The sequence below is a fragment of the Helianthus annuus genome, chromosome 16, assembly GCF_002127325.2.
Source record: "Helianthus annuus cultivar XRQ/B chromosome 16, HanXRQr2.0-SUNRISE, whole genome shotgun sequence".
In the NCBI taxonomy this organism is placed as follows: Eukaryota; Viridiplantae; Streptophyta; class Magnoliopsida; order Asterales; family Asteraceae; genus Helianthus; species Helianthus annuus.
Genome location: NC_035448.2, coordinates 172,950,794 through 172,975,306, shown reverse-complemented (window position 1 = coordinate 172,975,306; position 24,513 = coordinate 172,950,794). Strand labels below are relative to the sequence as shown.

The following is a 24,513-nucleotide window of genomic DNA, read 5'->3' as shown; positions in this document are numbered from 1 at the left end:
CATCTTAACAAGGGAGCAAGATAACCTTTTTTGTAAAGGGTTTCACCTTGTAATGCATACGGCCTTGCCTTAATTTTAACCCTTTCAGCCTCTGTTTGATCACTAGGCAATTCACCGTTTTTGAGGAATTTCTTTATTGGAGTCATCCAATTTGGATCTTCATCGGTGATTACATCTTGAACTTCTAACTCATCAATTGATGGAGCCTTTAACACTTCTACCAACACCTTCTTTGTAAGGTGCGCAAAAGTGAGAGACGCAAGCTTGCTTAAGGCATCTGCCTTCTTGTTTTGGGACCTGGGGATTTGCTTGATACTACATGTTTGGAAGGTATCCATCAATTCTTTGGATTTTTCTTTGTACCTTTTCATGTTGGGCTCCTTTGCAATGTAGCTTTCATTCACCTGGCTTGATACCAGCAACGAATCTGTGAACACTTCAAGCTTCTGGACCTTCATCCCTTTAGCCATTCTTAAGCCGGCTATCAGTGCTTCGTATTCGGCTTCGTTGTTGGTTATCTGAAAATCAAAGCGAAGAGCGTATGTGAATTCTAACCCTTTTGGGTTGATCAAAATAAGCCCGACCCCTGACCCTTCAACGCTTGAGGCCCCATCGGTAAAAAGCTTCCAGGCTTCAAGGTTTGAGGGTTCAGTGGCGGCTGTATTTACTTCAGTGATGGTTTGCATAGGGACTTCTATAATGAAATCAGCCAAAACTTGGGCTTTGATGGCTTTTCTTGGGACATAGGTGATGTTGTGTTCACCTAGTTCCACTGCCCATTTGGCTAATCGCCTCGAGTTTTCTGGTTTTTCAAGCACACTCCTGATAGGTTGGTCGGTGACCACTTGTATAGGATGTGCTTGGAAATACCTTCGAAACCTTCTAGCTGTTTGAACTAGGGCTAGGGCCATTTTTTCCAAAGGAGGATATTTGGTTTCAGCCAATTTTAGAGTTTTGCTGAAGAAATAAACGGGTACCTGTGCTTTTTCTCATTCAATGGTAAGGACCGCGCTTATTGCTTCTTCAGCAACTGAGAGGTATACTGAGATTAATTCTCCCATTTCTGGGGCTGCCATGTCAGGTAGGGAAGCTAGGTGCTGCTTCATTTAGCTAAAGGCTTCATCGGCCTCTTCAGTCCATTTGAAGTCCTTCTTATCGGTGCAACCTTTGAGCGTTTTGAAAAAGGGGAGAGACCTTTCTGCTAACTTTGAGATAAAACGCTTCAAGGCTGCAAGCTTCCCATTCAGGCTTTCAACCTCCTTCTTGGTTTTTGGTGGTTTGGTTTCAAGAACAGCTTTCACCTTGTTTGGGTTAGCCTTGATGCTTTGTTTCCCAACAATATGACCCAAGTTCTTGCCTTCCTCAAACCCAAATGAACATTTTTCAGGGTTGAGCTTCATGTTAACCTTTCTGAGGTTCTTGAGAGTTTCTTAAATGTCATCGAGCATTTGATATTCCGTCTTGCTTTTGATCACCAAGTCATCGACATATGCTTCCATGTTTTTACCAATTTGGCTTGCAAAGGCTTTGTCCACTAAACGTTGGTAGGTTGCCCCAGCGTTTTTGAGGCCAAAAGGCATCTTTTGATAACAAAAGATCCCTTTGTCAGTGTGGAACGCCGTCTTTTCCTCATCTTCTTCTTTCATGAGTATTTGATGGTACCCTTTGTAAGCATCAAGAAAACACTTAAAAGGGTAACCGATGAGGGAGTCAACCTTTAGATCAATTTCTGGAAATGGATAGCAATCCTTGGGACAAGCTTTGTTAAGATCTTTGAAATCTATGCACATCCTCCAAGAGTTGTCTGGCTTCTTGACCATAACTGGGTTTGCAACCCATGATTGGTACTTGACTTCTCGGAGAATGCCGGCTGATACAAGCTTTTCAACTTCTTGGCAAGCAGCCAGGCTTCTCTCAGGTGCTAGACTTCTTTTCTTTTGGACCACAGGCTTAACATCTGGTGGTATCCTTAACTCGTGTTCAGCAATGCTTCGGGGGATCCCCGTCATATCTTCCGGACACCAAGCAAAGACATCGCTGTAGTGTGTTAGCAATTTTTCAAGATATGAAAGGGTTTCTTGTGAAAGGTTTGGGTTGACCCTTATTCTCTGTTCAGGGTACTTAGGATTTATGATTAGCCTTTGCTTGTCTTCTTCGCTTTTAGAGCTTTCACCTTCAACCATGTAGGCTTCCTGGAAGGTTGAAGGGTTGCTATTCCCCTTTCGGTGGGAAATTTGACAGTGCCATGGCCGACAGGCACAGCCATGTAAAATGCACACTGTCCTGGCCTCCCGATGATCAAGTCATAGTTCGAGGGAATATTGATAACCACAAAGGTGAGCGGTTGGGCTCTTTCTTTCTGACCTTCGCTGAAACGAACATTAAGTGTCAGTTGCCCTAAAGGCTTAAGGGGTATATCGGCAATACCTTTTATGGAGGTTCCAGAGGGTTGAAGCCTTGAACGTTCTTCATTGCTCAAGTGGTTGAAGAACTTCTCAAACATGATTTCAGTAGCTGCCCCAGTGTCTAGGTATGCCCTACTTGTTTGTAATGTTCCCACAGTTGCTTCTACCACGAGAGGGTTTGAAAGAGGGTCTTTCTCTGTTGGGGGAAAACAAACACACTGAAGCTCCAAAGCTTCCAACCATTGCCTCTTGTGTGGAATCCTTCCATCAAAATCCACCATATTGACTTCCTTGCCTTTTCCTTCAGCCATTTTGTCCCTTACTCCTTTTACCAAATGAGCAAGTTCTCCAGACTTTACAGCTTCTTCAATCCTTTTCTTAAGCTGGAAGCAATCATTGGTATGGTGACCTTTTTCTTCATGAAATTCACAGTATTGTGTGGAGTTCTCTTTCTTTCTGCTTTTGGGGAGAGGCCTAGGAGGCCGAAAGTTTTGTTTGACTTCTTCTGTAGCTAGGATTTCTTGAGGAGTCTTCGTGAGAGGTGTGAAACTCATGCCTTTTTCCCTGCTGGGAGGGTTCCGGCCTTCAGACCTTCGATGGTCTGAACCCTTTTGGCGTCTGTCATATGAGTTGAAGTTTCCTCTCTTTCTAACTGGGCTATTGCCTCGCCAGCTGGATCCTCTTTTCCTTTGTTCTTTAATGTCTACTGCCTCCTCTCCCCGGATGTGGGCTTCAGCCCTTTCGAGAGCTTCTTCCAAGGTCTTGGGTAGGGATTTGTTGAAATCCCTTGTGAGATATTTTGAGGTAATGGCGTTCATGAAACCGGCCATCCTCCTCTTTTCGTCTGCCCCCACATAAGTTAGACCTTCCTTCTTGTATCTTTCTATGAACTCTCGAAGGCTTTCATCATCTCTTTGTTTGATCTGAAAGATCACTGTAGCATCTTTGACATAACGCCTTTGTTGAGAGAAATTGGCTAGGAACCCTTTGCTCAGATCATCGAAGCTTCGATCGCTTCGAGCAGGTAAGTCATTGAACCAGATTCTGGCTGATCCGACAAGGGTTTGCATGAACATCAAACAACATTCAGCATTTGACCATTTTTCGATCCTTGTGGCACCAGTGAAGATCTGAAGGTGGTCTTCAGGATCTTCAGTCCCATCATATGTCTTGATATGGGATGGCATTTTGATCTTCGTTTGAAAATCATAATCGGCTATTTGCTGTGAAAAGCATGAGAGGTTACTCGGCTTGTAAGGTTTGGCTAAATCTTCCTTAACCCTTGCACCCACGTTGTTGTTGTTCCCTTGGGTTGCTAGCACTTGATTGATGAAGTGCTGCCACGGGAAACTGGTCATCATCTGGGTCATCATCTGAGGCAGAAGGTTGAAGCCTTGAAGGCTTCCGGGTGCAACGGAGCAGTTAACTCCCAAGGGAGTGCTCATAACGGCGCTTCGTGCCAAGGGGAGTACCGACAAGGTCTGTTCCCATGAAGTTGTTGTTAAGGGTGGAAGGCTCGTCACCGGGGACTGTAGGAGCTGGTCAAGGGTCAGCTCATGGCCTAGTGGAGCACCGCTTGTAGCTGGTTGGGATGAGAAGAGAGGGTATGCTGCAGGATTTGGCCTCGCATACAGATACGGGTTAGAATTTGGAGGATTACTGGGGCCAGCCTCATCCCTAGATGTAAAAGGAGGGACGGGAGGTCCGGGAGATAATGTTGGTTCAGGCTCATCATAATCTAGACGAATCCTTACTCCCTTGTCTCTCTCCCTACTTACATATTGGTTGAGGAGAGACCTCAACTCAAGGAAATTGTTGGCAACCCCCTCGGGGGTAAGCTCAACACGTGTCGGGGTGTTCGAGACACCAACATTGGGAGAAGGGACTCCTGATCTGGACGGAGTTGGAGTGTTGAAAGTGAGGAATTCAGGAGTGCTCCCGGGAGTCGAGAAAGAAGTTGGTATAGCCACATGAGCTTGGCTAGTACCCGGGGTAGAGGTGTTTGGAACCTGATTTACTTCTCCCGGGGATCCACTTTCTGACATGGTAATTTCAGGAGAACGGAGCTACACTACTAGGTCGTTTGAAGAAAAATAGCGACGTAGCCCCACGGTGGGCGCCAACTTGTTGATGCAACAAATAACAGACCAAGGATAGTAGCTGGGTCGGTTAGGCAAAAGGGTTGAAGGGTTCAACTTTGCCTAACGCAGGTCGTGGGGTCCCCCCACATTTGCAAGACGTGGATAGAGGTTCACTAGTTTGATTTTGTAATTTGCTGAAGATCCTCCTCTGAAATATGTTCTGATTTGGATGAATTAGCAAAAGGAATGTGTGTGTTGATTGTGAGAGAAAGTGTCTTGTGAGAAGCAAGTACTCGTGATGTATGACCAGGGATTTCGAGAAATCAGAGCTGGCCTGGGATGTCCCCTTCAGTTAATGAAGTGTCAAATTTATAGGAGAAGGCATTTCTAGAAGGGGAATGTATTTGACTAATGACCTCGCTTGCAGTGGGGGTTTTCCTCTTTTAGGGGTTTGAAGGCTTTGACCTGCCGGTAAAAGAGTGTTCTCTGTGTGTCCGAGTTGCTTTTGCGGCTGGTGGGTTGGTGAAGCAATCCAGAGATGTGACTACTTACTGTTCTCGTATTGCTTTTTCCCATCTCCCAGCTTTTTAACCTTCGAACGGTTTAACCTTTCGAACATGTATTTAAATCATTTTTATTTGATCTTGGGCTACCCTCGTCATCAGTGTCACAAGAATGGAAAGAGGTTTTGTTTCTCGTTGCTTACACAAGGATGGAACATGATCACATACACAAGCTAAATCCTGAAGGCTGAAGCATCATTTAAAACATCTTAAATTTATAAATTATATTCTAGACACAACACTTTTAAGTATGTTTGAATTGTGTTGATGGCTTTGACATTAATAAATATATTGGTCGTGTTTGGGTTCATCAATTCAATTCAATCCAAAATCCATCTAGCAACATGACCTGACTGACACCACTATTAGTTTATATTTCGAACATAGTTAATAATATCACATATTTTTCGCATAAGAAACCTAAAAAATAATTTTGGGTAGTTTTAGAGACCATCTCAACACCACAAATCAACGGGATGTTGCAGGCAACACGTTCTCTGTTCTCCGACATAGCCACCTCCGCCTCACACTACTCTCTACCGTATGTATAAGTTTGTGTGTAGTGATGTGGCACCCATATTAGCCATGGAGGGTGCCAAACACTACTTCGTTGGGCATCAAGGCAAATGCATAAGTATAGTAGTTAGCACAAGCATGTAATGTGTGGATTTGTATGTGGACCCATGCCACAGCCAAGGGAATCTACCCCCATGTGGAGCTGGGCGTGATACCCACTACAAACATTCATACACCAGGCCTTGCAAAACTAAGAGAGGAGGCACTCCTCTCAACTATCCAAATACCCATCAATCATAGAAAGTCACATCACTTTTACATTCAACTACCCAAAATCACTTATACCAGTAATGCTAGGGATAAGCATTTGGGACTTGGTATTGGTACCGAATTTCTCGTACTGAATTTTTTTTTTCGATACCCACTTTTTTCGGTACTGGTACTTTGTTTGGTTCGGTACGGTATCGGTATTTTACCGAATTTTACACACAAATACTAGTACCGTACAAAACATTTTCAGTACTGGTACCGAGCTCATCCCTAGATAATACTCCTCTCAATAACCTAAAACCATGGACTCACTATTTTTACTCTTCTTTCTCCACACTTCAATGCCCTTCTCTCTCTCTCTCACCATCTCCAACATTCGGTGACATATACCTGCTTTCAGTGAGACCCTCGGCTCGATAGTAGTTTTGTATCAAGCCCTAGACATGAGGCACATAACACTCAGCAATCGGGACAAAGGCCGAAGTGTGCATGTACCCTTCATCTTTTGGTTATTAAAGCCACGACATGATGCATGATTAGTTGTCCGCCGCTTTTAACGTTATTTTCACGAAATTAGTAAAATAACTACATGCGTACCCGAAATGCCTTACCCGAACACAACCCCTCCGAGATTTCATACAAGGCATTAGATGAACTTATAAATAGTTTAATGGGAACGTTGAGAATTTGAAACCGTGTTGGCGGGTTATTTACCCTCTGCTAGATGTTCGACAATCCAATGGATCAGCGAAACCAATATGTCCTAATAATTTCAATTGCTCGTTTATACTGCTAAAAATTCGGTAACTAAATGTTTTGTGCGTTTAATTCGCATCCCATTTTTGTTCCTCCAATTTTTCTAACTTTCCGATCATCAACATCTTCCAGATTCATCGATTAAAGGTGTGTTCCGATTTCGTTTTATGTTTCTTGAAACAATTTCCTATCAGGGTTTCATAGATCGGTTGTAGAATCTTGAATTTATTGACCCATTAGAGGAAGCACCATCAATTTGGGGATCCCAATTTTTAGCCTCTGTGTATAGATATATGTGTATGTATATATCCAGATATATCAGGGTTCTTGATTACATCATTTGCTTATGTCTGAGAATGAAGCATCTGCTACTGCACCCCCACCTGCACCCGCTGCAGTACGGACATCACCGATTGAATGCTCGCACGGTTCAAACAAGCCTAACGAGTCGGCTAGCCAGCAACCTACTCCTACTCTTTCAAGAACCAGAGAATATCGTTCTCAATGCGGGTCACATGACCCAAACTCGCTGGTTGACTCACCCGAAACTCAGATATGCCCCATGCTGTCTGGGTCGAATAAGAAGTTAAAGGTTTATTTACTACATGGGAATTTAAACATTTGGGTCCACGAAGCGAAAGCCCTTCCGAACATGGATATGTTCCCTAATTTTTATAGAGATAAGAATACTAGCGATCCGTATGTCTCCATCGCTATAACGAGTGCGGTGATTGGAAAAACTTATGTGGTTAAAAACATTGAGAACCCTGTTTGGAATCAACAGTTTAACGTGCATGTCGCGCATTATGCTTCTGAAATTCATTTTCTAGTGAAAGATAGTGATAGAGTGGGATCTCAAGTTATAGGAGTTGTGGCAATCTCAGTTGACCTTATATATAATGGATCAAAAATCGATGGATCTTTTCCGTTGTTGAATCCAAATGGGAAACCTTATAAGACTGGAGCTAGTTTGGGACTCGCAATGCAGTATTTTCCTGTTGAAAAATCGAGTTCGTATAACAATGGCGTTGGAGCGGGCCCTGACTTTGGGATTCCCGGCACTTATTTTCCGTTAAGAAAAGGTGGGAAAGTTACGTTGTATCAAGACGCACATGTACATGATAATAGTCTTCCGAATACTGAGCTTGATGGTGATATGCGTTATGTTCATGGTACATGTTGGATTGACGTTTTTGATGCAATTAAGGATGCGAGACATCTTGTTTACATCACGGGTTGGTCTGTGTGGCATAAAGTGAAGTTGGTCCGTGAGACACAGGATCCGCCAAAAGACACACTTGGAGATCTTTTGAAAAAGAAATCACAAGAAGGTGTTAAAGTTTTGCTTCTTGTTTGGGATGATCCTACTTCAAGGAATATCATGGGCTACAATGTGGTAAGTTTTTTACTCGCGAAGAGTAAAATGTTATTTTTGTTCTTGAGGTTTGACCAATTTTGCGACTTTCGTCCAAAGGTTTGTTTTTCGCATCTGGATCCAAAAGGGCAATTTGGTATTTTTAACTTTATGTACAAGCATTTAAAATACCCCTGACCAAATCCGTTAGACCGAATTGCCCTTTAAAAAAAAAGGTAATGCACGGTACCCCTGACCGCGGAGGGGATAACCCCTCCCAGGCCGCCACCCGACAAGCCTGAGCCTGGCAGTAAATACCCTTGCCGAGCCAACGCTTGAGGGTACTATGTTCGCCCCAAGAATCGAACCCGGTACCTCTTGGTAAGAGGTGGGTGTCGGTGGCCAACTGGGCTACCCCAGCTGGTTCGAATTGCCCTTTAAGTTAACAAAAAAGACGGAAATACCCCTAAATGAAAAGAGAATAATGGATGGAGTTAACGAGCCGGATGAAAATGACAAGAATAAAAACCTTTTGGATCCAGATGCGAAAAAACAAACCTTTGGACGAAAGTCGCAAAAACTAGCCAAACCTCAGAGACGAAAATGACATTTTTCTATTAAAAATGAAATATTTTAGCCTAAAGTTTAATGTTTTAGGATGGATTCATGGCCACCCATGATGAAGAGACGAAGCGTTTCTTTAAGAATTCTTTGGTGCAAGTGTTGCTTTGTCCTCGTATGGCTGGGAAGAAACATAGTTGGGTCAAGCAGAAGGTATGCCATGATAATACTATAGTCATAATAGTAAATTTATGTATGTACAGATAAGTTGCGGTTATTACAACTATTATTCTTTTCTTTTCTTTTTTTTTTTTTATCTTAGGAAGTTGGATCTATCTATACACATCACCAGAAAACTGTGATTATAGATGCTGATGCTGGAAACGGTAGAAGGAAAATCGTATCTTTTATCGGAGGACTTGACTTATGTAACGGTCGATACGATAATCCCACGCACCCGATTTTCAAAAGTCTAGAAACATTACATGCAGATGACTTTCATAATCCTACTTTCACGGTGAACACTCGATTCTTTCTTTCTAGCTAAAATTTGTAACTGGATCATTAATGCAGTATTAGTTATTTAAGATAATTTACGGTTTACATTTAACAGGGGAATCTTGCGGGTTGTCCACGAGAACCATGGCACGACTTGCATAGTAAAATAGACGGACCAGCTGCATATGATGTTTTGAAAAACTTTGAGGAACGGTGGTTAAAGGCATCTAAAGTCAGCGGTATAAAAAAACTAAAGGCGTTATATGATGAATCTTTACTAAAAATCGACAACATGCCAGAGTTTTTAACCGTAAATGATGAACCTTGCCTTAGTGACCAGGATCCCGAAGGGTGGCATGTACAGGTAGATAAGTTTATTGCAACCCTTTTCGCAAAATATATATTTTTTTTTCGTTAAAACGCTGTGTGACAGGATCTATTTCATTTTCTGCAGATTTTTCGTTCGATTGATTCAAATTCGGCTAAAGGCTTCCCTAAGGATCCCAAGGAAGCTACAGCCAAGGTGACTAAATGGTATTATATTGGTGAACAATGACCGAAATTATATGCAGATGTAGTTGTAGGGCTGCAAACGAACCGAACGAACACGAACAAGATCTATTGTTCGTGTTCGCTTGTTAAGGTAATACATGTATGTGTTCACGAACTGTTATGAACACTTACTGAATGAGATTTTATGTTATGTTCGTTAAGGAAATGAACCTCTTCATGTTCGTGTTCGTTCGTTAAGGAAATGAACCTCTTCATGTTCGTGTTCATTTGTTAATTTTAGGTAACGAACACAAACGAACACAAACGAACACAAATGAAAACAGACAAACACAAAGAAGAGTTCATGAACAGAATATATAATACAATGATACTTATTAAATCTTTTGTTTGTTGGAATTTTAAAGTGTTTAAATAAAATATAAAATAAAAAACACTAATGAACTATTGAACATAAACGAACAAGTTACTGAACGGTCACGAACATAAACGAACGAAGGCGACCTCTGTTCATGTTCGTTCATTTATTAGACGAACAAACACAAACGAACTTCCCACCAAACGATTCACGAACTGTTCGCTGAACGTTTGGTTCTTTTGCACCCTATGTAGTTGAATAGTTTTACTTCTAGTTGGCACACCTATAAGTGAAAATGTGACAAGTAAAATAAAAATCTATGAAAATTCTGATTTGATTATAATATTTTGTATAAACAGAATTTGGCATGTGGGAAGAATGTGCTTATTGACATGAGCATACATTCTGCATACGTGACCGCTATTCGTGCTGCGCAGCATTTCATTTATATCGAGAACCAGTACTTTATTGGATCATCTTTCAATTGGAGTTCTTATAGAGAATTAGGTAAGAAACATTTCTTTTCAAGTGATATTTAATATTTATAATACAATACAAGGTTTAATATTCAGTAACATGTTTTTTTATGAGTATTCTCAGGTGCCAACAATTTGATTCCAATGGAGATTGCGCTAAAAATCGCTAATAAAATCAGAGCACACGAAAGATTTGCAGCGTATATCGTTATCCCTATGTGGCCCGAGGGTGTCCCCACAGGTTCTGCTACCCAAAGAATTTTATTTTGGCAGGTATTTACAGTTACATGGTTTAATAAATTTGTGTTATAATTTAATGACAATAGAAGGATGTTACAGAACAAAACAATGCAAATGATGTATGAGACTATCTACAAAGCTTTGTTGGAGGTTGGACTTGAGGAAGCACACTCACCACAAGATTATTTGAATTTTTTCTGTCTTGGGAATCGTGAAGACTCGGGCCTGAAGCATGATTATTATTTTGATTATTCTCCTGAGGTCATTTCTCAAAAACTTCAAGTATTTATATCTATTTTGAAGCTGAAGTTTGGTATGTTTGACTTTTGAAGTCAACACATAACTCTACTTTAGTAGGGAATAATTATGCTAATATTCTTAATAGGAAATTTTTGATTTGTTTCAGGCACTGACTCGTAAAAACCGGCGATTCATGATTTATGTACATTCAAAAGGAATGATTGTTGATGACGAATATGTGATTATAGGATCTGCAAACATTAATCAACGGTCGATGGAAGGAACTCGAGACACTGAGATCGCAATGGGAGCTTATCAACCTCAAAACACGTGGGCAAGGAAATTCATGGATCCACGCGGCCAGGTAATCCCTTTTAGTCATTACAACACTAATAATTTTTTTTTTGATTTTTTTATTTTAATTTGAAGATATACGGATATCGAATGTCTTTATGGGCTGAGCATCTTGGGACTATTGATGAGAAATTCACCCACCCCGAGACACTTGAGTGTGTAAGAAAAGTTAGATCTATGGCAGAAGCAAACTGGACCCAGTTTGCTTCCAATGAGACATCAGAGATGAGAGGTCATCTCATGAAGTATCCAGTCCGGGTTGACCGGATGGGTAGGGTTCGATCTCTTGAGGGATGTGAAGAATTCCCGGATGTAGGTGGTCAAATTGTCGGGTCGTTTTCTGGGATTCAAGAAAACTTGACTATTTGAGTAGTCTTCTTTTACAATTTTGAGTTTTTTTGAAAGCTCCTACCTCCTATTGTCCTTACCTAGTAGCAAGATGCCATGGTTTATTCGCGTTGGTCGTTTAAAGTTTAAAATTATTCTATTTTATTTTATCGTACTAGGGAGCGAGGTGAGATTGTAAAAGTGATACCGATCGATCCATAAAATGTTGTAAAATGTAATCAAATAATTCCTATTTCTGTCTATAATGCAAATGAATTTGTGCCAAGAGATCAAAGGTTTATGCATTTTTTTTTGTTATGGATCAATGTTCCATAAGTTGTTATCAAACCAACTGCAACTTAACCAAAAAAACTATTGTAATCACCTAACGGCTATAACTGTTGCGAGTGATGACCAATGTTCAATCAACGAGACAGTTCTTTCGGAGTAGTTATAGCAGCTAGGCTGTTGAAGTTAACAAACCAACTGTAACACAACAAACTAACATAAGAACCTAACTACCATAATAGTAGTTCAAGTTTTTTTGTTATAAATACTAAAAATTGTAACCAAGAATCATTACAAAGGATCAGGTTGCCTTATTAAAACTTAAAACCACCCTTGATATGAATCTAAGACGTTTCCATCTTCATAGCGGAAAACGACAAACAAATCTAGTGATTTATAGTACGAGATTACATAAACGAAAAGCGAATAATTATGCCAAAGATTGAGGTTGCCCTGGTACTACACCACCCATGATACGAATGGAATCAAAGTGATTCCATTCTCATGACAATGAACACCACCACCGCTGCTGCCAACACCACATAGCCATGATGCCACATGTTCCACACCACCCCTTACCGCACCTCTAGTTGCCTTCGAGATTAACAACTAGAGTTATCAAAGATGATGCTTTTCTAACATTGGATCTACATCTTGATCTAGTTAAGAGAATGGAAAGGAGGAGTTATATGAAGAATGAAAATATGGAGATGTGATTTCATGTATATATAGTAATATGTGTTCTTGAATGTGAAGAAAAGTAGGGGAAAGCATATTAAGTATCTTCCTTAGGATATGCTTATGACAACATATAAAGTTGGTGCCCATGTTCCTTTGTTTATATGTCACAGTTTTTAACATTACAAAAATCATACCTAAATATTAATAAACTAAAAGAGTAAACGACTTCTGTGATTTATAGTGCAACCTCCATATTCATGGTTTAATTCAGAAAACAAATTAACACGAGAAGGGTAAGAATATAAATAATTCACCTTTTTTATTTTAATTTTTTTAAATATAATTCATTTAATCGTCTATCTTGAAATTAGAAAAATACATATACTAAAAAATTGTGTTTATTTAAACAACCTATACATGTGCAGTTATGTGTAAGAATATTACCTACATATAACCTAACACATCAATACTAGTTCTTGATCTAATTAATGGCTGCGCTAGATTTTATTCTTGCAGTTTTTAGATCTAACGCACTTTGTACCGGTACAAAAAAAATTAACGTGCAGTGCACGGAACCCGTTATAAAAATGAATAAAGACCGACAGACTTAGACGCATTGTTGTAAGACCATGTGTAGTGGTAGAAGCTTATAATGCCCCCACCATGGGGCATTATACGACACGTGGCGTCCTAGTCAGCAAGAGGGCATTATAGCAAAAGTGGTGTAGTGGGCATAATGCCCATAATGCCCCATTCAATTATTAAAAAAAAAAAAAAAAAAGCAAACATATGGATGGATAGTATTGGTTGGTCAAAGTTGTCAGGCATGTGCTCTCAAGTGATTGGATAGGATTGTTTGTGCATGGCGTTTTAATTAAAACGCTCGACCCATTTTTTTCAAATATAACGCCCTATAACGCCTAGTGTAATGGAAGGGGGGGCGTTATGGGGCGTTTTTTTCCAATTTTTTTTAAAAATCACGCCCCACTACGGGTGGTCTAATGAATCATACACACTCATCGTTGTAATCAACAATGCATCAACATTTAAAAGGCGTTTTTTAATATACCAATATTATACTGTAATAAACAAAAAAAAAATATTCTAGATTTTATAGTATAATTTTTAAAAAGTCATGCAGTGTATTAATCATATTTGAGATTAAAAAAAAAAACCCTCATAAGGTAATTGTTTTAAACACACTTTTACAGTGTATGTAGTGTTGTGAGCACATACTGGAAGAAAGAAAGAGAGAATTCTCTTGTTAAAATTTGTATGTAGAGACAGTAAAAATCATAATAACAGCACATGTATAATCATATATACAATATGAGAGTGGCTTTTGAGGTGATGTAAGGTAAAATGGGATCTTCATAGATTGATGACATAGTGTATAGGGTGACAAAAGCAGCATAATTAATATAGTTGCTGCATATGTCTAGGTTGATTCTCCACTATCTTTACTTTTCATCTTTTTATATTTTCGTTTTATAAATATAATATTATATTTTGATACTTTAATAACATTTTTCAGACAACAATATTAAAACTTTTATGTGCATATAAAATTGTTGTCCATTTTCTCTCTACAAAATTATGCCTGTAACTAAAACATTTGACCAATTTGTAAATTCTGGTGTCTTAAAGTCTGAATTAAAACATCCATTGACCTATATATTAAAAAACCAATGTTTTGAACAGTAGAATATTTTTTTTAATAATTTTTCTTTACTTTTTAAGTTAGATAAGCTTGTGTCAACCGGTATTGGTATCGAAAATATCAGTACGGTTATCGGTAAAATAAATATCACCAACTTGTTATTACAAAATAAACATACACCTTTATTACGGAAAAACACCATCATGTGTAAAAAGTCTTGTAAGTTCCCCACAGCCAGTTGTTTAGGAGGTTTTACTGGTACTAAACTTATATACTAAGCGAACTATCGGGTCCACTCGAAACATTTCTCATTGTAAGTCCAAATTCCTCAGCATCATATATCGAAGATACACCATAGGATGGTTCAGAAAACTCGACATTAAATGGAGGTGATAATTGGCGCCCTATCGCTTGCACGTGAGCCAAACTGTAAAAAAGAGTGATTTTAGCCGACTGTTAGAAGAACTTAGGCTATAAATTCTTAATTAAAAATACTAGGAATAATATACTGACCATGTATAGTATTTGCCATCTACTGCTTGTTCCTGAACCCGACCTAACAACTCAATTTGCAAAAAAACCATCAATACAGACTACAGGTTCAGGCAACTTGAAACTTTCTAAGCGATTTTCCGGTTGCCATAAAGTTTGTTCATGAATATATCAAAAGATACACACACAAGTGCAAGATGGTGTAAGCATACTTCTAAAAGTGGTAGGATGTTGGTTGGGTAATTAACGGGTCAAAATAGGTTATGGTCGAAATAGGAGTGCTGCCCACGCTGGGTTGTGTTATAGTATGTAATTACATTTTTTGCCAGTTTTCTAACATCTGATTATAATAACTATATTTTTTTATCAGAAATGTTTTTTTTTTTTTTAATATAGCGTTATAAAAACACATCTTTAAGTTTTTCTATTTGACCCTTTTGATCTGTGACATATAAACATAACTCATTCATAAGAACACCGGTCAATGCATGCATAGGCTTGGTGCTCTCTCTCCCCTGAGTTGTGACTCAGTTCTGCGTTGTCATGACTCACTTCGTCTGCTCGAGTAATGCTTGCAAGCTGAGGAAATCTTGTAATGCAGAGGTGCTTGCTAAGTCCATTAGAGACCACTTCAAATAGAGATACAAATATGAAAGGTAATGAAGTAACACATCATTAACTGTGAAGACGAAATGAATGAATAAGAATATGTGTGTGATGCTCACCAATATTTTGCCAGTGTTGAGAAACAGAAGATGCACGAATGAGGTCCGCTGAGTCATCAAAATATGCAAGTATTTTGAGTGCCGTGACAGGTGTAAGCCGTTGCAAGAATCGATCTGAGTCTTCAGGCGTTGGGTGCTCCAGACATCAGGTGGTCAGGTTTCGGGCTAGGTTTTTGCATAGAGTTGTTGTTAGGGATTGACACATGTAGGCATAGTGGTTGCGGTCCACGTGGTGTTGAGAAGTGATTTAGGTCCATGTAAGGTAACTAGAATGGTTCAAGTCCACTCCTATTTATAGTTAACACAAAAGTTGGGGAAGTAATACATTCGTTTAAAATGTGATCTTTGGTTTTTGTAATGTTATATCTTAAAGATGCAACTTGCAATGAGATTCTTATGATTTCACTTTGTGAAGGTGTTAAACGTAACGGTTGAGTCCCTCGGATTCTAGGTCTCTCATGTCGGGTCGGATTGAATTAGCTTCAAACTTTGTGAAGGTGTGCCAACAATAACCAAAACTTTAAACGACTACCGGCTACCCAAGAACAAAACGTTAGAAAGCTTAGTAATAAAGCCATTTCTTGAACATATTCAACTCAGAAAGTCAAACAACGATCTTAAGTCAACATGAAAGTCAAACAACTAAGTTATACTACACAAGACAAACACAATGTACCATATTTCACCACACTTCTCAAACCATCTAAAACTCATCATCATCATCATCAACCCATTCATATTCAACACCATCAGGATGCGCGGGTACCATTTGCATAAAGTCTTGTAAATTGCCCCAAGCCAGTGGTCTAGCTAGGAGGTTGTACTGGAAGTAAACTTGTACTAAGCGAACTATCGCGTCCACTCGAATCATTTCTCATTGCAAGTCCAAATTCCACAGCATCATATTTCAGAGATACACCACTGGAAGGTTCAGAAAATTCAACACTAAATGCAGGTGATAATTGGCGCCCTATCGCTTGCACGTGAGCCAGACTGATAAAAAAGAGTAATTTTAACCGACTGTTCAAAGAACTTATTAGGCTTTAAATTATTAACAAAAAATATTAGGAATAATAAACTGACCATATATAGTATTTGCCATCTAGTGCTTGTTCCTGAACCCGACCTAACAACTCAATTTGCAAAAAACCACCGATGCAGACTACAGGTTCGGGCAACTTGAACTTTTGTAAGCGATTTTCCTGTCACCATAAAGTTTGTTCATGAAGATATCAAAAGATACATACATGAACAAGTGCAAGATGGTATAAGCATATTTGTGTAAAATTAGTAATAAACAAACACAAACTCACCTGTGCCATGGGGAGAATCGGTGATGTATATGTCCAAATAAACTTGTCATCTGCACATTCTTGTGCCTCCATGAAATTGTGGTCTAACCCGTTTAATGATTTCGGATGACCCATTCGGAATCGCACAGATTTTGATGAGTATATCGGCAAGTCCGACTGAAAATAAGCTGTGTACACACATGTCAGTACTCAGGAGACGATGCACTAAAATCAACATAAGTTTTTTTAAGAAACAAACAAACCTTGGAATGGATGCAAGTTTATTTCTGTTATAACACAAAGATTTGCTGTTAACTTATATATCAGTGTCTCAGGTGTTTCTGGATCATCACTTCCTGTACTTGACCAATACAAGGACCGATGCTGGATTTTGTCTGTTGGGTCTAGAGTATGCATGATGCTTTCTTGTGGGTAGTTATCGGTGCTGGATGCACTCACAGGATCAGCAATGCAAAAAGTTTGTGGGAATGTTTTGAGGGCCCGGAAAAGAGAAGCGTAGGCTCGGTGCTCGCTCTCCACTGAGTTGTGACTCAGTTCCGAGTTGTCGTGACTCACTTCGTCTACTCGAGTAATGCTGGCAAGCTGAGGGAATCTTGTTATGCAGAGCTGCTTGCTAAGTCCATTGGAGACCACTTCAAATAGAGATACAAATATGAAAGGTAATTAAGTAACACATCATTAATTGTGAAGACGAAATGAATGAATAAGAATATGTGTGTGATGCTCACCAATATTTTGCCAGTGTCGAGAAACAGCAGATGCACGAATGAAGTCCGCTGAGTCATCAAGATATGCAAGTATTTTGAGTGCCGTGACAGGTTTAAGCCGTTGCAAGAAATCGATCTGAGTCTCCATGTTCTAAAATAATGCAGGAAACCTTACTAAGGGTTGACTTTGTATTAACCAACAATCTGAAATACTGGTTATCTAAGTGGAAATTGTGAGTATAAACAGAGGAATTATTATTAATTGGTACAGTATTTACTAAAAAATGGTAAGTGTGTTCTGCATGATGTTGTAGTCCTTTAAGATACATTTAGTTAAGGGAAAATCATCAAATTAGCCCCGTTAACCAAGATTATTACAAAATTGGCCACTGACTCGTTTTTTTTAACCAATGTAGTCATAGACCCAACGAGCTTATGGCGCAAGGTTTGCATATCTCTTGTGCCGACGTGGCATTTTTTTTGTCCTCGGATGTTTTAGCTAATTTAAACGATTTAATAATGTTGAGTTTTTAATTTTTTTAAATCAAGTTTTCATCATTTTAAGTTTTAAATATATTTCAAAAATTAACTTTTTTACATAGTTATTTAAAGTACGTTTTAATAATTATAAGTTTTAAAATTTTTAGTTTTAAGTATTTTTACAAAAACTAGGTTTTTAAACATTTTATGGTTTTTGAGGGTATTAATAAATACTAATAATTAAGTTTTTTGCTCAAAAATTTTCTTTTTATTTATGCCACAAGACTATGGGGATCTTGTAACAATGTTACACTGAGGGGGTGTTTGGCTTAGCTTTTTGAAACAACTTATTGACTTATTGATTTTTTTAGGCCAATAAGTCAAAATAATGTTTGGACAAGTGAAAAAGACATTTTGAAACAACTTTTTGTATAATGTGGAAAAGTCATTTTAAAAAGTCAAGGTTTCCTAGCTTTTCAAAATGACTTTTTCACCTTATACAAAATGATTTTTCACTTGTCCAAACATTATTTTGACTTATTGATCTAAAAAAGCCAATAAGTTAATAAGTTGTTTCAAAAACCTAAGCCAAACACCCCCAGAGTCTAACAAAAATGAATATGTGTCTATACTATTGAATGTGTTATTTTGGTAAATAAAAACTTTAATGGCCAACTTATTAATTTTCTTGGTCAAAATTAAAATTGCACTTAAGTGATTTTTACTTTAATGGCCAACATGATCTCATCAGCAATTGTTACAAGCAAAATAGACCCAAAGCCCAAATTCATATTCCAATCAAATTTAAGAAAATAACTAATTGAAATGAACGTTGACTTATAAGTCAACTTCAAATGCCAAAAGGGTTAAGTTTCAGCTTCTAATCTAAATTTACGTACACCATAACCGTAAAGTCTCCAACAAAGATCTGCTAATTAACGTTAAACTTATAAAAACTACTACCATTCAACCTCAAAATTCAGAATAACGAACAATATTACATGAAAAAAGCAATGTAAAAGAGTAAAACAATTACCTGTGAGGGTTCTTTGAAGTAAGAACGCTTCAAAAGATACAAAGGAAGATCGTGTTTCGATTGAAGAGAGACTGACTGTGGAAATGGCGTTTACTCAGGTCAACGGGTGCTACTTAAACTACCTTCTCTGGGTCTTTCGTTGGTCGTTTTATAATATTATTTTGCCTTTGAAAATTCGTTAAAGAAATAGATGTTTTTTGAATTTTCACCCATAAAGATTGACTTAACAAACCACTTGGAAAACGACATCTAAAATTTTTGGCCGAACCTCCGGTCCGGGTCTGAAAACATTGGTAATATGCCGGTGGGCTACTGAAAACATGCCACTTGACATCCTTGGAGGTAAAAGGCAAGATTAAACACTCTTTGGGAGTAATACGCGAGTCAAAAAAAAACACTTTTAGACGTTAAACGTCGGCATCCCTTAGATCTTTAGGAGTAACCATTAGGAATAAGAGGCGTGATTAGTATGTCGGGGGAAAACGTTTAATATGGCCTAACAACCAAATGTGCTAAACGGTGATTGCTCTGAAGAATGGGCGAGGGTAACAGTGGTTCATGAATCTAAATCACATAAATGTAAATGAAAGGTATGAATGGTTTAGCTAAGGCTTTGGGCTAGGTTTTCGCATAGAATTGTTGTTAGGTGATATGAAAAAAAGCTTTATTAAACTTTAGACTCGCCGGCAAAGCGAAATCTGACAAATTTTAGTGCATGCTCTGGGGTAAGTCTTGTTGTCTAGGTGTGAAGGGAATGGTGTGTATCAACCACTAATTCATGTGTTGGTTAGGACTGTCTGTCACTCTGTGTGCCATGGGTTAGGGTATAAACTAACCATGGGTACAGGAGCTTATTAAACTTGCTGATTTAACCATTTTTTCCGCTCATTTCAGGGAACCCAACACAAGAGGCTTACTTTTTACAATATCTTGTTCCAAATGTTAGATCCGGTGGATCTCGGTAATACGTGATTAGGGTTCTTTGTGAAGAAAGTTAAACGTGACGCTAAGTCCCTCTGGTCGGGTTGAATTAGCTTCAAACTTTGTGAAGGTGTGCCAACAAATACAAAAACTTTAAATGATTACCCAAGAACACAAACATTAGAAATCTTAGTAAAAAAAAGCCATTTTTTGCACGGATTCAGCTCAGGAAGTCAAACAACGGTCTTAAAGTCAACACGAAATCAAGACCGAAGAAGCTTCTAGTACCAGAAACTAGCTACTACCAAGTTATACTGCACAAGACAAACACAGTATACCCATGTTCACCACACTTCTCAAACAATCTCAAACTCATCATCATCAACCCATTCATATTCAACACCATCAGGATGCGCTTGTACCATTTGCATAAAGTCTTGTAAATTGCCCCAAGCTAGTTGTCGAGGAGGTTGTACCGGAAGTAAACTTGTACTAAGCGAATTATTACGTCCACTGGAAACATTACTCATTGCAACTCCAAATTCCACAGCATCATACTTCAGAGACACACTATTCGACGGTTCAGAAAACTCGACGCTAAACGCAGGTGATAATCGGCGTCCTATCGCCTGCACGTGAGCCACACTGTAACAAAAGAGTAATTTTAAGTTTTTAACCGACTGTTCGAAGAACTTAGGCTTTGAAATATTAACTAAAATATTAGGAATATTTTACTGACCAGATATAGTATTTGCCATCTGCTGCTTGTACCTGAACCCGACCTAACAACTGAATTTGCAAAAAACCACCGATGCAGACTACGGGCTCGGGTAACTTGAACCTCTGTAAGCGATTTTCCTGTTGCCATAAAGTTTGCTTATGCATATATTAATTATATATCAAAAGATACATGTGTGCAGGATGGTGTAAGTTAATAATAAAGAAAACACGAAGCGGACTGTAATTGTTAAGTTTTTGGTGAAAAGACTAAAATACCCCTCATTTAAAAAACAATATATAAACAAATGAATTAATTACATTTTTCGTCCTTCACAAAAACGTAACGGTAAATTGGATGGGGTTAACGGAGGTAGACTGTAATTGTTACAAAAGTGAAAGTATAGGTACTGTTTTGACATTTTTTTAACTAATGGACTATAATGGTTATTTTCAACAAACCACAGGGACGAAAAAACGTAATAAACTCTTTCTAATATTTAAAAAATAATAATTTTCGAATATAATCATTAAAAATACCTTTTGGATAGCATATGCATAAAAATACAATCGGGGTGACTTTTAAACCCATTCAACTCATCACTTGTTCGATATAAAATATAACCCCATTGACTCATTTATAAAAACATAGGTCAAAATCGGCACCTATCCTATATTTCCATATTTGGATAGACTACAAAATAGAACAGACGAAGAAAACTATATTTTTTCTAGTGATCTAAATATCTAACTCATGCACTGAAAGTTATATCTCACACTAAGATTTAGCCAATTTTAAATGCTAAAAACGATTTTTACACGTACGATTTCATTTATGTGGGAGTAATAATAAACGAAACACGAACTCACCCGTGCCACAGGGAAAATTGGAGACGTATACGTCCAAATAAACTTGTCGTCTGCACATTCTTGTGTCTCCATGAAATCATGGTCTAACTCATCCCTAGATTTCGGATGCCCCATTCGGAATCGCACAGCTTTTGATGAGTATATTGGGAAATCCATCTGAAATAAAGCTGCGTACACAAATGTCAGTTAGACGATGCACTGAAAACAAAACTTAAAAAAGGTAAAAATAAACCAACCTTGAAATGGATGCAAAACTATTTCTGATATAACGCAAAGACTAGCTGTTAAGTTGTATATCAACGTCTCGGGTGCTTCTGGATCATCACTTCCTGTACTTGACCAATACGAGTCCCGATGCAGGATTCTGTCTCTTGGGTCTAGCGTATTTATGATGCTTTCTTCTGGGTAATTATCGGTGCTTGAAGCACTCACGGGATCGGCAATGCAATAAGTTTGCGGGAATGATGTCAGGGCCCGGAAAAGAGAAGCATAGGCTCGGTGCTCTATCTCCGCCGAGTTGTGACTCGGTTCCGAGTTGTCATGACTCACTTCGTCTACGCGAGTGATGCTAGCAAGCTCAGGAAATCTTGTAATGCAGAGGTGCTTGCTAAGTCCGTTAGAGACCACTACAATAGAGATCCAAATATGAAAGGTTGTTAACTAACACATCATTAAAGAATAACGATGGAAAAGACTGTGTGTGTGATACTCACCGATATTTTGCCAGTATCGAGAAACAGCAGACGCACGAATGAGGTCAGCTGAGTCATCCAGATACGTAAGTATCTTGAGTGCCATGTCGGGTTCAAGCCATTGCAAAAAATCGATCTGCGCCTCCATGTTCTGTAATGAGTAATGACATTCCGAATTCATATTCGATTGCAGATAAGAGTACGTTAGTATAGCATATTAGCATCATTAACTGTAATAATATTCGAAATCATATTCGATGGTAGATAAGAAGAGTAAGTTAGTAAGTATAGCATATTAGCATCATTAACTGTAATAATATTCCGAATCCATATCCGATTGGAACAAATCAATATTCCCCATTCCTAAACTTAAAAAAAGTTTTTTTCATAAAGTTCCTATCTTTTTCCTATTCCGGCTATGGCGTTTGCCTTTTCAAGTAACGCCTACAACGTTATGCTAAATTCCATTACCAAGAATACGTGTTCTCAGTTCTGCATGATGTTGGATATCAAACACCCAAAAATGTATTCCTCTAAGAGACATTTAATCAAACACTTGGTGTGACAATTCAGGGTTTTGACCTAGCTCACAAACCATGTCTCAGATCTTATTGTAACCGATCAAAAACCCGATCAATTCATAAAGAACATACATTCCCAACCAACAAACAAACAAATGTAATCACCAACTGTTACAATCAAAATCAACCCACAAAACCAAAACTTATATTCAATCAATTATCACAAAATATCAAATTAAAATAAATTCTAATATAAATCGAACCTTAACCGTTAAGTCTCAACAAAGATCTGCTAATTCGCGTTAAACACATAAAAAAAATTCAAGATTCACACAAATTACGATAACTAACCTTTTAACGTCAAATTCGTAAACGATCGACGACATTACAATGAAATTAGACAAAAACGATGTGTAGATTAACGAAATAAACATAACTACATGAAAAAGATGGGTGTAAATGAAGAAAAAGATTACCTTTTTTGGGATTATTGAGGTATGAACGAACGAATTGATTGAATAGAAACCCTAGAAGAAGAAAATCGGTGAAATTCGATTGAAAGATTGACGGTGGAAATGGCGTTTGCGGGAGGTCTAGAAAACTCGGGTGATTATTATTTGGGAAAACAACGGCGTTTGTTGTTTAGGAGTACCACCTTTTTTTAAAGAAAAAACAGAAACACCATGGGACTTGATATTGCAACGTACATATGGTTCTTCACACAATGTTGCAACGTTTATCTTATTTCACTTAGGAGCTGAATGTTTACCTCCTTTAATGGTTTAGATTTTTTATTGGTTTAACATTTAATGGTTTGTTTTATTAGCAGATGTCTGAATAGTTCAGACATTTATCTCTGAATGGTTAAGTATTATACAAAGTCCAAATGGTTAAAACCTCTAATCTGAATTGGTCAGACATTTGCCTATGAAGGATTAAACATTATACTGCCTCTTAGTGGTTCTGATCTCTTACTAGTTCAACACTTGGGTGTTTGTTTTTTTTGTGAAAAACACTTCAGAACCTCTTATGTCTACCCTACGCAGACCAGGTGCAGACGTTTGAGTCTGCGGCTTGTTTGTTTTTTGGAAGTGATTTCATTAAAAAAAACCTCTTCCAAACCTCTTCCTCAAACAGACCTGGCCTCACGTCTTCACCCCTCTTCTAAACTCTTCTGCTCTTTCAAAACCCTAGTATCCTCTTCTCCACACAGCGACACTCCATCGTATCTCCACAGCCGTCAGCTCCGTCGAGATCTCCACAACAGCGACCCTCCATCGTTTCTTCCCGACCTCCGTCGAGATCTCCATAGCAACGACCCTCAGCAGTGCTGCACCTCCTCCATCGATTCTCCACAGGTAACTTTAAAATTTTAACCTGTTCCATCTTTTTCTTTCGTTCTCCACAGCAGCGACGCTCAGCAGTGTCGACACCTCCTCCATCGATTCTCCACAGGTAACTTTAAAATTTTAACATGTTCCATCTTTTTCTTTCGTTCAACCCTGTGATCCCTTTTCTTCAACCTCTTAGGGTTTTTCTTGTTACGAATTACCTGTATAGAGTTACAATATTACAACTTTCAACTATTGACAGGTATTATTTGTTTGGTGTTTTAAGCTAAGATAATCAAATTTGATTGTTTTGATCATATGATATATGGATTACATTGATTTTGTTTGACCTGTTAATGAATTTACACCGATTCACTTTATCTTTTTTAAAAGTTGGAAGCCTTCGGGTCAGTCCTTAATTTGTCGGTTTTCTTCGGGTAAGGATCGAGACCGAGATCGAAATCTGTTAAGTGCTATAACCACTGAGAACCCAAGTAAGTTAAATATGGTACAGGTTTTCGTGTTACCTGTAACCGATTAAATGAGCTTTAGGTGTTGTTTTTTATAATC

The 24,513-nt window shown here is 38.4% G+C and overlaps 3 protein-coding genes across 4 annotated transcripts; 1 reads left to right on the top strand and 2 right to left on the bottom strand.

The window, feature by feature from the left end:
- Window positions 1-6,544: 6,544 nt before the first annotated feature.
- LOC110917366 (phospholipase D beta 1) lies at window positions 6,545-11,795 on the top strand. 2 transcript variants are annotated; one of them, XM_022161937.2, is made up of 10 exons: window positions 6,545-7,987; window positions 8,603-8,719; window positions 8,829-9,023; window positions 9,120-9,368; window positions 9,459-9,527; window positions 10,232-10,379; window positions 10,473-10,621; window positions 10,688-10,849; window positions 10,995-11,192; window positions 11,258-11,795. In XM_022161937.2, exons 1-10 carry the CDS (start codon window positions 6,938-6,940, stop codon window positions 11,549-11,551), a joined length of 2,631 nt encoding a protein of 876 aa, XP_022017629.1. In that variant the 5' UTR covers window positions 6,545-6,937; the 3' UTR covers window positions 11,552-11,795. The 2 variants fall into 2 exon arrangements, with proteins under 2 accessions (XP_022017629.1, XP_035840797.1); XM_035984904.1 differs by lacking the exons at window positions 10,995-11,192; window positions 11,258-11,795 and having other exon boundaries at window positions 10,675-10,843.
- A 4,113-nt stretch (window positions 11,796-15,908) lies between these two features.
- LOC110917375 (F-box protein At4g00755) lies at window positions 15,909-18,981 on the bottom strand. The gene is made up of 6 exons (XM_022161946.2): window positions 18,892-18,981; window positions 17,397-17,526; window positions 16,911-17,300; window positions 16,669-16,835; window positions 16,439-16,557; window positions 15,909-16,348 (listed from the first exon to the last, which is right to left on the bottom strand). The coding sequence occupies exons 2-6, from the start codon at window positions 17,521-17,523 to the stop codon at window positions 16,162-16,164; spliced, it is 990 nt and encodes a 329-aa protein (XP_022017638.1). The 5' UTR covers window positions 17,524-17,526; window positions 18,892-18,981; the 3' UTR covers window positions 15,909-16,161.
- A 1,001-nt stretch (window positions 18,982-19,982) lies between these two features.
- On the bottom strand, window positions 19,983-23,316 carry LOC110917376 (F-box protein At4g00755). Its single transcript, XM_022161948.2, has 6 exons — window positions 23,089-23,316; window positions 22,113-22,242; window positions 21,636-22,025; window positions 21,400-21,566; window positions 20,552-20,670; window positions 19,983-20,457 (listed from the first exon to the last, which is right to left on the bottom strand). The coding sequence occupies exons 2-6, from the start codon at window positions 22,237-22,239 to the stop codon at window positions 20,169-20,171; spliced, it is 1,092 nt and encodes a 363-aa protein (XP_022017640.1). The 5' UTR covers window positions 22,240-22,242; window positions 23,089-23,316; the 3' UTR covers window positions 19,983-20,168.
- Window positions 23,317-24,513: the final 1,197 nt, after the last annotated feature.